Source organism: Kogia breviceps, chromosome 4 (genome assembly GCF_026419965.1).
Source record: "Kogia breviceps isolate mKogBre1 chromosome 4, mKogBre1 haplotype 1, whole genome shotgun sequence".
NCBI lineage: Eukaryota > Metazoa > Chordata > Mammalia > Artiodactyla > Physeteridae > Kogia > Kogia breviceps.
Window position 1 is genome coordinate 182,217,669 of NC_081313.1, and position 12,182 is coordinate 182,229,850.

Here is a 12,182-nt window from a genome sequence, read left to right on the forward strand (position 1 = left end):
GGAGACTGGGTGCGGGGTGCCTCCCCCAGTCCCTCTGCCATCCGGGAGGGGATGGTGGAGAGGAGAGCGGAGGACGGCCCTTCCTGGAGGAGGAACGGCGCCCGGAGCCTGGGGCTCCGCAGCCCCAGGCCCGGCCGCCAGGTGGCAGGCTCGAGCCAGCGACCGGGATGCCGGTCGGAGTTGCTCCTAGCCCAGGGGCCACAGCAAGAAGCAGCAACCGGGACGAGGGGCGTCAGGGGGGACCTGCCTGATCTGGAGGAGCGGCTTCCCAGAGCAGGTGTCCTAAGAGCAGGAACTAACAACCTGAAGAGAAAGAGGGGCAGAGGTGCGTGCAAAGGCCCTGAGGCAGATCATGGAGGGGGAAGCTGGATATGGGGACCTGGATTTTATTTTATCCCCGGAGGGAGGGAGGTCATGTGAAACTGAAGAACTTTTGTAAATTGGGGAGAGCTGGGTGTCCAAACCTCCAGAAGCTGCCAAAAGGGGACACTGAGGCAAGGACCATCTAGTCCAAAGACATTGGAGCTAGAACCAACTGTCCCTGATTTCCACCCCCAGAACCGGCTGATGCTCCCTCCCTGGTTCCTCAAACTTTTTTTCTTACTGTGAATAAGAAAAATGAAACACCTTGAATGCTAGTTTACATTTTTCAGATGCTGTTTTCCCAAAACCACACCTTTCTTTGAATCCTGAATCCTGGGCGTTCTGTGGAGCCCCATTTGAGAATGCGCACACTCTGCGACCCCCGGGGGTGGACCAAGGCAGCCTTCTAGCCACCAACCAACTCAGGGCTTGAACCTGATCCTTCTGAGCAGCGGGGCAGGCCACTGCACAGCTCTGGGCCTCAGTTTCCCCATGTGCAAATCAGGGATGCTGATTCAAGCCCTGGGTGTGTGTCCTTATCTGCGGAGGTCTGGCCTGGAAGTTGCCAAGCACCCAGGTTCCAGGACGCAGGGTGTCGACACTCAGGCAGGGGCAGGCCCTGGCTCTGCTGGAGGGCAGGGCAGCTGGAGTGCTGGCCCCGCCCCCTTCCAGGCCTCTCCCTCCACTCCTCCTGTTTCCCCTCCGCCCCTCCTTGGGGGACCCAGCTCGGCCAGGCTGCTGTGTGAGGTCAGAGGTCACCCCACCCCCAGCCTGGTTCCGGAATGAGGACAGACCAGTTGTGTCAGAAGGGCAGGACAAAAGCCACACTTTGGGGGCCTCTCGGACCACCCAGTCACCAGACCTCCTTGGTGCCAGCTTGGCTCCTGGTCCTAGATCCACTAAATCCTAGGCCTGGAGGGCATGAGGCTGGCGGTGGGAGGACGGGAAAACTGAGGCGCAGAGGTCTGCACAACCCCTCCGGGTCTAAGCCCCGCATTCTTCATTCCCTACACATGTACTGAGCGCCTCCTGTTTGCAGGCAAAGGTTACACTGCCCCATCTCACCCCCTGCCCACCTGGGGCGGCGGGGCCCCAGGAACAAGCCCAGCAGCCCTGGCCTTTGTGGGGCCGCCCTGTTAAGTGCTTTCCGCCGTCCTTTCATCCAAACCTTCCTTTGGCTCCTGGTGGGCTCCCGCAGCTCTGCTGATCAGACATGGTTTTGAGTTTCACCTGGGAGGCTCCCTGGGCCTTCTCACAAGCACAGAGCGGGAGGCCCAGCAGGCGGGAGGCTCCTCGGGGATCTGGGAGGCTGGGGAGGAGGTGTCGGGGCCCGACCCCCTCCCTGCTTCCCCCTGCCCCAGGGCTGTGTGACCTCAGGGCCTCTTGCCCCATCTCTGGGCCTATTCAGAGGAGGAATGAAGACACTGGACAGGCCGATCCAGTTTGCTGAACGGGCCTTTTTAAAACAAAAAAAGCAAACCAAACAAAAAAACACTTTTCCTTTACCTCCTTGGGGGGGGCAGGGGGCTCTGAGGGGCAGGTGGGTTGACCCCTGTCCTCTGACCTCTCCCGCTCCCCCAGGCCCCCAGAGGCTCGAACCACGTGGATGGGCCACAGGGAGGCGTCTGCAACGGGAGTGAGTTGTTTTTCCTCACTCAGCGCAGAGCTGGGGGCTGATCCCGGCAGGAGGGACCGGCCCAGGCCAGCTGTGGCCGGAGCAGGTGGCAGGGGAGCCAGGTGGCAGGAGGCCCGCCCTGCCCACCAGCCGGCCACACTGACCTTGAGCCCATCACGTCCTCTGGGCAGGGGGTGGGGGCAAGACGTGGCTGAGGAAGGGATGCCCAGAAAATCCTGCTGGGCTGGTTTGCCTGTGTGTGGAAACGGTTTCCCTTCCACGTGCGCTGAGCCCAGGGGTTGCAAACTCTCCAGAGGGGTGAGCCCGCCCTTGGTCTGCTTTCTTGGCGGCCACCAGGCAAGTGTAGAAATGTGGACTGAACCACAGCAGGAAGGCTGGGGGTTGGGGGGGGCAGAGTGGACCCCTGTCACGGCCAAGACTGCTTGGGCTGCTCCCAGTGGGCGTGGGGCAGCTCCGTGCATCTCACCCACAGGTCAGGGTGACACCACCCAGCACTGCTGACATGGGGGAGGGTCGTCCTCTGTGGGCCGCCCCGGCCCCCCCCCACCCGATGCCAGGAGCGCACACATCCCTGGACGTAGCCCAGTGTCCCCTGGGAGGCACAGTCCCTGCTGGACGCCGTCTGGGTCAGGCCCTGTGCCCTTCTGCTGCCAGAACCCAGGGTGGGGGGTGGGGCGACGCCCAGAAAACCACCACAGGAGCCGTTCTCTGTTAAAAGTCAGAAGTGTTTTTGTCTTGTTTTAATATTTCATCAGCTTTACAGGGTTACAATTGTCTTAAATATTTCTGAAGTTTAAATACAATCTGCATAATAATGTTATAAAATGTAAACTTTCAGTGTTCTTTTAAATTTCAAAATCACACCTTTTTTTTTTCTTTTTTTCTTTTTTTGGTCTTTTTTTTTTTTTTTTTCCCTCCCTTTTAATACCTGAATGTCCTGCAAAAACTGAAATAAATCGTCACAGGCTGCCCCGCCGCGGCCAGGGCGCAGAAGGCTGGGCCTGGCCAGAGGTAGAGAGTAGTTTTACATCTTTTTATTAGAAGTTTTTTTTTTCCCTTTAACCTGAGTTCAGGCGCGGTCCCCACGCCCTCTGACAAACCCCAGAGAGACTGAAATTTCACATGTCAGGAATGAAAGGCTGAAGTCATGTTTGCCAAGAAAAAATGCAGAAGCAAAATTAAGGGGGGGAAAAAAAAAAAAGGATGGTAGTGGGCAAAAATGCTAACAGTGAGAAAAGTGACTGTACAAACACACAACTATTACAAACCACCCCGCCACCCCGTGCCCCGTCCCGCCCCCCGCCCGCCCCCCAGCCGGACAGCTACAGCCCTGCGGCCGGTTTGGAGGTCACAAGGAAGCTTCTAGAAGCAGCCCATCCACAAGCATCTCCAGAGCAGGGGAGCCCCTGGAGCCCCTCTCCACCCTGAGTTTGGGGGTCCCCACCCTCAGCGTGCTGCTGAGCCCCACCTGTTCTGGAATGAGCAGCACTCAGCCCCCATCTCCGTCCCGGTTTGCATAAGGGGTGCTGAGCGGCACCCCAGAAACCCCCACTGACAGGTTGCGGTGGGGTTGGGAGCGGGGGGGGGGCTGGTGGGGCGCCCCAGTCAGAGGCAGGGCCCCCTGGGGGCTGAGCGCCCGCTGGCCCCAGGCCCCCCTCGCGTTTCCACGGCCGGTGGACTCCCCCCATCCTGGGCCCACGCCCCCCCCCCCATCCCCTACAATCATCAGCGTCGCCCAGCACCGCAGGCACACCCTGAGTTAGACCCGGGGGAAGGCGCCTCTCCTGCCGGACACCCGCTCCCCGAGACACACGTGGATGCTCACTCGACAGGACGCACGGGGGTGGGACCCTGAGCTGGGGGCTGGTGGGGGTGGGTGGCCTGGCGGGGGTTTTGGCATCAAAAGTCAGACCTGAGGTAGAAAGAAACTCGCAGCAGAGACCCCCCCCCCCCACGTGGCCGGCAGCATGTGGGGCGGGGGGAGGGCAGAGGGCAGCCGCCCACGCTCCTGCGGTCGAGGTCAGGTGCGGGGAGAGGAGAGGCCGAAGCGGGGGTGATGGCTAGAGGGGGGCAGATTGTGTCTGGGGACAAAAGGATGCCCCTCCCACAATGATTGTGCCGCTGCGGTGAGAGACGGGAGAGGAGAACCTTCCAGAAGGAAAAGCAGGAAGAAAGCCCCGCGTCCAGCGCTACCCCCTCCTGCAAGGGTGGGGGGCGTCAGCGACCCTGAGATATACCAAAGAAACACCTCAGCCCCGCAAGGCAAAGCCAAACCCAGCAAGACTGGGGTGGGGGGGGGGAGCTCAGGACCACCCTCATGGTCTCCAAGGCAACAAGATGACGCCTGGGACTGGAGGCTGGAGGCGCCAGGCGGCGCCCTCCCGCTCCGGGCTCATTAGGCCAGGCTCCCTGGGCCCAATTAGAGGGGTTCCAGGTTCACCCTGGGAACAGCTGAGTTCCTCCCACCCCACCCCAGAGGAACGTGAAAGAGCGCTACCTTGTGGGAGCTATGGCCCCACCCAACAGCACCTGGTCCCCCGGGACACCAAACCGCGCCTGGGCTTAGGACGGATGTCCAGCTCGCCTGGTGGAGAACTTCACCAGCCCTGAACTAATGCCCACCCCCCCCAGCTGCGACCCACCCGATGTCCACCTTCTGACCTGGGGGACAGGGTCGCAGAGGGAGGGGCGTGGCCCCTTCTCAGCCTCTGTTTAGTTCCTTTAGTTACTGCAGGGCCCCCAGGAAGTGCGAAGGGAGAAAGTGGACGAGATGAAAATGCTGGGGGGTGGGGTGGTGTTCAGGGTGCCGTGGCCCCACAGAAACCCTGCCCTGAGCTAAGGCGGCAAGGGACTCCCCAGGCCATATTCATCCCTGAGACAGGAGCCTGGGGCTGACAGGCGAACCCCCTCTCCCAGCACTTTCTCCTTTCGAGTTAAGACTTTGGGGTTCCTGACTCAGGAGCCCCGCATGAAGTAAGAACAAGTACGGTGATATCTACCATTCAGCATTCCTGCTCCCCTTCCCCGCAGACCCCCGGCGTGCAGCCCCTGCCCACAGCACCTGAGTTCATCGCCTCTGCTGACTCTAGCCCAGGGATCCAGTGTCCTGAGCCCGCCAGCTGCCCACTGCGCCACAGGAAATGCACAACCGAACCCAAATCAGTCATGGGAAAAATAAAAAGGGTATTACTTTTTTCTTTCTTTTTCTTTTTTTTTTTTTTTTTTGCTTTTTCAAGTCCAGTTTCCCTGAATGAACACAAATATATAGATATATATATCCTTTTCCTAGGTTTGATTCCTCCCCCAAGAATAAAATAGAATATTTACAAAACAAAACCCCCGAAACCTCTTAAAAACCCTACAGACTTTGAAGTTCACTATTTCTTTAAAAAAAAAAAAAGTTCCCGAAAGCAACAAGAAAACAAAAATTCAACTGATCTTGGCTCAGGGGTTTCATTCAACGCAAGGAGCTGGGTGTGGTGAGTGTGTGATGAAGAGGGAAAAAAAAAAAAAAAAAGGAAAAAAAAAGATAAAAATGAAAAAACACAGTGCAGGGATGTATGAGGTAAACAGGATTGGCCTGTCCAAACTAGACACCAGTCCACGTGGGTCCACCAGGGCTGTAGGAAAGCCCTAGGAGACATTTGCCTCTCTTGTTTCTAATTTCCTTTGCTGCTCTCACAATTCATCTCTCTGAATGTCCGAAACCTGAGTAATTCAAGTGTTCCTTGGTTTTCCCCTGTTTTATTAAATTTTCTTTTTATATATATATATATATATATATATGTATATATATATTTTCTTTTCTTTTTGGCGTCAGCTGTCGCTCCTTTGTGGACACCTCCCCTCCCCACCCGTATCTCCCGCCGTCCCAGCCCCTGCTTGGCCCACCTGGACCCCCTGACCCGTCTGGTGGGCTCCCAGGGTGAGGAGTGTAGCGGTTAAGGCAATGAGTTATTTGAGGTAGAAGACGCGGGGGGTGCAGACAGCCCTGCCGGCCCCGCCTGGCTGCCTGCGCTGCTGCTGGTCCCGCTGTTTGCTCCCCGGCTGCTGCCGCCTCCGCCTTTGCTGGGAGCTGAGGGTGGCGTGGGGGCCGGCGGCTGGGCGAACAGCACTCCTGTTGCAAGGACAGGAGACAAGTCATGGAGGATTTCAAAGATCATGTGACAGGTGCAAGGGGTTCCCGAGCGCTGACCCCCTGTAAAGAGCGCGCCCGCCCCGCTACCCCCAGCCTGCGGGACACCACCGTCCCCTCAGCCTCCCCCCACGGGGGTCTTTCCAGCGACCGAGCTGCTCTGTGTCAGCATCGCCACCTGGTGGTCTGTAGGAGCCATGGGTCTGATCAGATTTCTTTTTTAGAAGGAACCTGGCAACATCGTTTGCTATAAGATATACAACACAGGATATGTATTTCTGAGCACTTACTCTGTGCTGAGCTCCGTGCTAAGGTATAGGGCACAGACTATCTCGCTTGAGCCTCATGAGGGAAGAGGTCTGGGCTCAAGAAGGCCACACCCCCCGGGGGGTGGGGTGGGCAACCAGGACTCAGGAGGGAGAGATGCGGTCGAGGTGGGCATGGGCGCTGGGTGGTCCTACCTGTGTACATGATTCCATTAATCTCTACTGACATGCTAATACTGTGGCTGCCATTGGTGTTGGTCAGGTTCGCCGCCGAGTCCTGGCGGCTCTCGGAGCCTGTGGGAAGAAGAAAAACCACCCTTTGTAATCATAAACCCACCTACGCAGTGATCTGGGTCACATGGGTCACCCACCAGACGTGAAGCTTCACGAAGTACTGGACAGGATCTCTCAGCAGCGCACACAGAAGGTACTCAATAAACACTTATTGAATAAGAACGTATTTGTCTCAAATTTGCTTTTTTCTTGATGACAAGTATTTTTTTTTTCTTTTTCTTTTTTTTTTAAATAATTTTTACTGGACCATAGTTGATTTACAGTGTGTTAGTTTCAGGTGTACCGCATGATCACAAGTCTTAAGCAGTGTCCCCACACCCAAATCATGTCGTTCTTTTTTTGGCTATGCCACACGGCTTGTGGGATCTTAGTCCCCAGACCAGGGATTGGACCCGGGCCCTCGGCAGTGAGAGCACCGCCAAGTCCTAACCACTGGACTGCCAGGGAATTCCCCATGTCATTCTTTTTAATGACCACAAAGTATTCCAGACTTGATTTCATGAATTCCCCTACTGACGGACACACCAGTGACATCATGCAAATAACTGCAGTGAACATCCCTGAAAACCTGTGTTTCCTTGTTTCCCTACATTAGTTCTGCTCTAGATACCAAGCAGAATCACCCAGTCATGGGGCAAACACATTTTCTATTTATATATATATATATATATATATATATATATATATATATATATATATATATATATATTTATATATATATATATATATATATTTTGTGTGTGTGTGTGGTACGCGAGCCTCTCACCGCCGCAGCCCCTCCCGTCACGGAGCACAGGCTCCGGACGCACAGGCTCAGCGGCCACGGCTCACGGGCCCAGCCGCCCCGCGGCACGTGGGATCCTCCCGGACCGCGGCACGTGGGATCCTCCCGGACCGGGGCACGAACCCGCGTCCCCTGCACCGGCAGGCGGACTCTCAACCGCTGCGCCACCAGGGAAGCCCGCATTTTCTATTTTTAAAAGAGACTGCCAAGTTATCACCTATTTACCTTCCCACCAGCAGGACCGATGGGGCCCACTTCCGCACACCCTGGCCAACGTTTGAGATTATCAAACTCTGACAGGTGAAAAACGGTATCTCCTTGTGAACTTGCAGATCCCCCCCTAGATGGAGTTGAACAGTTTTTCCTATGAGTTTACGAGTCACAGCTGCCCATTTCTTCTACTGGTTGGTTTGCCTTTCTATCTTATTGATCTGTAAGCACTCTTTACACATGGTGGCTATGAGGCCCTTGTGTGCGTGCAGGAAGCACAGCGGGTCTGAGCGCCAGGGTGGTACCTTGGCTGTTGATCCGGATGCTCATAGGCAGCTGGGCCGTCATGGCCAGAAAGTTCTGCTGTAGCGCTCGCTGCATGAGTCGCTGCTGTTCCTCTGCCACCAGGGCCATCTTCTTCTCAGGAGGCTCCCCGGACTCCAGCTTCTCCCGGAGCTGCTCCAGGGCAGCTGCCTGTGCTGCCACGGCCGCCTGGGCCGCTACTGCCTGGGCTGCCACCACGGGGTGACCTGCCAGGGAGACCGGCAGGCGGCCGGGGACCGTGATGGGGATGGCCGAGTCCTCCTCTGGACAGGAGAGAAGAGGGGTTGGTGGCCAGAATGGAACAGAGGTGGCCCAGTCCCCACCTCCCACCCAAGGTAGGAATGTGCCCCCCCTTGAATACCTCCACCGACGGGGTGCTCACTTCCTTTCCAGGGAAGTGTACAGGTTTTTGAATAGACACAAGTGCTATAAGATCCTTTCTAGTATCAGGCTGACATCAGATACCAGCATAATAGTAATATAGGTCATGGTGACAATACTAGTTACAGTGACAGTGTCATAGCAGTATTTAGCATTAGTGTTATAGAGAAACCATAATAGCACATGTTACATATAATACTAGTTACGACGAGAGCTCACCACATGTCTTGTCTCAAGCACTTAATGTGAACCGTCTCAACAGTCGCATAACCACCTAGTCACCCCTTTCTCCACTTTACCACTGAGGAAACCAAGGCTCAGAGAGAATGGATCATTTTCCTGAGGCCACAGACCTGGAGAGAGGCTGAGCTGAAATGAAACCCATGCAGCCCAACTCCAGAACCAGCTCCTACCCATTCCCCTGTCCTGTGGTTGAACCAAATGTCCCCGTGGTTCCCACACACTGGTCCCACTGTCTCCTCTTCTGACTCTCCCTCCCGTGTCTATCCCTGGTGGCCTGGGGCTGCCTCTCCAGGAGGGTCCCTGCTCCAAACTTTGCAGTTGCCAGGCCCTCTGCCCTGGAGCCTCTGCAGCCCTTTCTGCTTGCCTCCCTCTCTGCTGAAACGAGCCCCTGGGGCCCACCAGAACCAACTTTTCCCGGCCCCCTCGGTAGCTCCATTAGGTCCGAACCGCTCTCTTATCCGCCCCTGTCCTCCCTAGCTCCAGCACAGGACCTCACATGCAGCAGATGCCTAATGACATTCACGGGTATCGCTGCAACTCCCCAAGGCTGGGGGGTAAACAGGCTCATAGAGGCCGGAGGGAGCTGTCACTGGTGAGACCCCATTCCCCTTAGATCTGACCAGCCCCAAGTTTTCAGGGCGCTGTGAGGATCACCTCGGATCCCTGGGCCAAGCTTGGGAAGTAGGGAGCCACAGCTCATGTGGCAAATGAGAAACGGAACCTCAGACAGGTGCACCGACCTGCTTGAGGCTGGGCCGCCACATGTGCTGTTGGTGCTTCTGTGTTAGCGAGGATTCAGAGACTTGCTGGAAGAGGGGACTGTGATCGGCTGGTGATGTCTGCCATGGATGGGGACTGGGGGTAGAGGGCTGCCAGCTACCTGCAACCCCAGGCCTGTTGCACGCTGGGCATTTTACACACCGAAGGCTCCCCAACATCCCCACAGAGAAGGCATAATTTCCCCCACTTTATGTGTAAGGAAAGCTGGGCTCAGAAAGGGGCAGTGAGCTGCCCAGGGGCACCTAGCAATAGCTTCAGGGGTGGTTAAAGAGTCCATTTGATGACCCACACGACACCCTTGGTGTCTGGTGGGACAGTGCGTTCAGGAGGATTCTAAAGCTCAAAGGGAAAAGAATACAGTGATCGACTAGTATGTCCGCCACATGCAAGGGACTAGAGAGGACAACAGCAATGAAAAGCATCAGCCTTGGACTTCCCTGGTGGCACAGTGGTTAAGAATCTGACTTCCAATGCAGGGGGCCCAGGTTTGATCCTTGGTCAGCAAACTAAAACCCCACATCTTGTGTGGCCAAAAAATAAATAAATCAATCAAAAAATTAACAATAAATAAATAAATAAACACCAACCACAAAAAAAAAATCAAAAAATTAAAAATAAATAAATAAATAAACAAACACCAACCACAGGCAAGTGGACTGGGCCAACACTACAGTAAAATAGTGATTAATTAGTAATGTCTGCCACAGGTAGAAGCTGGGAAAATTGGGCTTGATTTGCCATGTCTGCCTTGGCATAGAACTGCAGGAAAAAATTATTGATGTGTGATGTCTGCTGAGGGTACAGGTTCAGGGGAAATGAACTGATTAGTGATGTCTGCCTGCTACGGGCCTGGGGCTGGAAAAATGGCAATTAATTAGTAATGTCTGCCATGGGCACAGCACAAGTAGGTTGGCTGCCCTCTTACACACCAACTTTGGGGTCTATCATCCCGGTTACCCAGGGAGGAGAAAAGGTGGCCCCCTCCCTGCGACACACTGCCAGGCTGAAGCTGAGTCAAGATCAGGCCCCAGGCCCCATGCAGCCCTCACCTTTCTTGATCTTGGGGGCTGGGGTGATGGAGCTGCCGTTGGTGCTGGCGGCCAGGCCCAGGGAGGACACAGGGAGCTTGGGTGAGGAGAGCATGCTGTGGGCCCCGCCCGGTGAGTAGGCGAAGAGGGAGCCCCCAAAGCTCTGGCGCCGGCCCTCCCTCCGGTTGCTGTCGATGGCCGCCTGGAGCTCATTGGGGTTGCTGAGGCCACGCTTCTCACACTCGTAGGGGTACAGGTACTTCATGTACCTGCGGACAGGGGCAAGGGGACAGGATGGCACCTGGGATGCCTCTGGGGTCTGCATAAATCCAAGCCCCGCTGCAGCACCAGCTCCCCACCCCCATCCCACATCTCTGCCCGGAAGCACCCGGCAGCCCTCCAAGCTGTGGTCCTTGCCTGTGCTGTCCCCTCTGTCTCAATGCCTGTCCTGTGACGTGTCCCCATTCCCGTCCCCACATCGACCAGCTGCTATTCCTTCAATATTCAGTTTGCATAGCCTCAGAGCCAGGACATTCCACCCTCCACCCTGTGGTCTGGCCACCCACTGCCCCCCCAACTCCATGCCTTGGGTCCTTTCTGCCCGGACGTCGCGGGCGGGCACTCACTGGGTGCGCAGCGTGAAGGCGGCGCTGGTGATGGACGTGGGCAGGTTGAGGCCCTTGGTGATCTCCCGCCACAGCTTCTTGTTGATGACCTCCACCAGGCCGCCCTTCTCCGTGACCAGCACGTACAGCATGAACAGGTCGAGCACCTGCTTGGCCATGATGGGGATGCGGTTCACGGGCGTCCCTGCAGGGGGGGGGGGGTGCTGTCACCTGGGGTGGTGCCCGACACGTTGGTGAGAGCGGTCCCCTCGGCAATAGCTGACCTGGGACGGCCCAGTCCCAGACGCTGTGAGGGGTGGAGCAGCCTCCCTGCCCCACCCACTGGATGCCAGGAGAGGAGCCCCCAGTGTGACAATCACAGCTGTCCCAGGCGTCACCCAGTGTTCCCTGGGGGCAGGGTCGCCCTGGTGAGACCCCTGCTTGCGAGAGCCCTGAGGAGGCAGCTCTGCCTCAGTCTCTCCATCAGTGATCTGGGCTGAAGCTGCTCTCACCTGGGTGGGTGAGGGGGGGGCTGCAGGGCCAGCCTGGGGGCCCAGCATGAGAAACAAGCCTTTGTTATTCCTCCTACAGACATGACAGCTGCCCAAACAACTCTGGGGGCTTTGCAGTGGGGGAGGGAGGGCTTGATTAATCCACTTTGCAGCTTAGACAGTGGGGAGGTGGGCCAGACCTGGGAGGGAGGGAGGGAGGGAGGGGCGTGGCACAGCCTCGGTGGGGGGGGGGGTGTCCTCCCTACAGACAGCCCTGCTCCCATCTTACACCCACCCTGATGCTCCAAGCCCCTGCACATGCCATCTCCCCGTCACCCAGAAGCCCCAGCTGTGGGAACCCTGAGGTCTCAGCTCAGCCTGCCTGGCACCATCCTGGCTGAGGGTGGAGAAGCCCCCACTTAAACCTCTCTCCCTGGCAGTGAAAGTACGGGTTTACTGTCTGTGGCCCCCACCTGCTGTCCTGCTCACATGGGGTCCGCCGGCGCCCAGCCTGGCATACGGCAGGTGCTCAATAAACAACAGTGAAGGTTGATGGCCCCCATCCCAGCCCTGGGGTCATGCTTGCCGCCCCTGCAGAGATGGCAAAGGGATGCTCCAGGATGGGTTCCTGCTCCCTGCCCC

At 56.8% G+C, this 12,182-nt stretch overlaps 1 protein-coding gene across 1 annotated transcript in view; it reads right to left on the reverse strand.

Annotated features, from left to right (window-relative positions):
• Positions 1-3,721: 3,721 nt before the first annotated feature.
• The window catches only part of ARID3A (AT-rich interaction domain 3A), a 31,878-nt gene continuing 23,417 nt past the window's right edge, over positions 3,722-12,182 (reverse strand). Inside the window, exons 4-8 of the mRNA XM_059060438.2 lie at positions 11,071-11,254; positions 10,466-10,713; positions 7,994-8,275; positions 6,596-6,694; positions 3,722-6,116 (exon numbers count right to left, since the gene is read on the reverse strand). Of these exons, the coding sequence (XP_058916421.1) occupies positions 5,941-6,116; positions 6,596-6,694; positions 7,994-8,275; positions 10,466-10,713; positions 11,071-11,254 (989 nt within the window). The 3' untranslated portion in view covers positions 3,722-5,940. The remainder of the gene's footprint in view (positions 6,117-6,595; positions 6,695-7,993; positions 8,276-10,465; positions 10,714-11,070; positions 11,255-12,182) is intronic.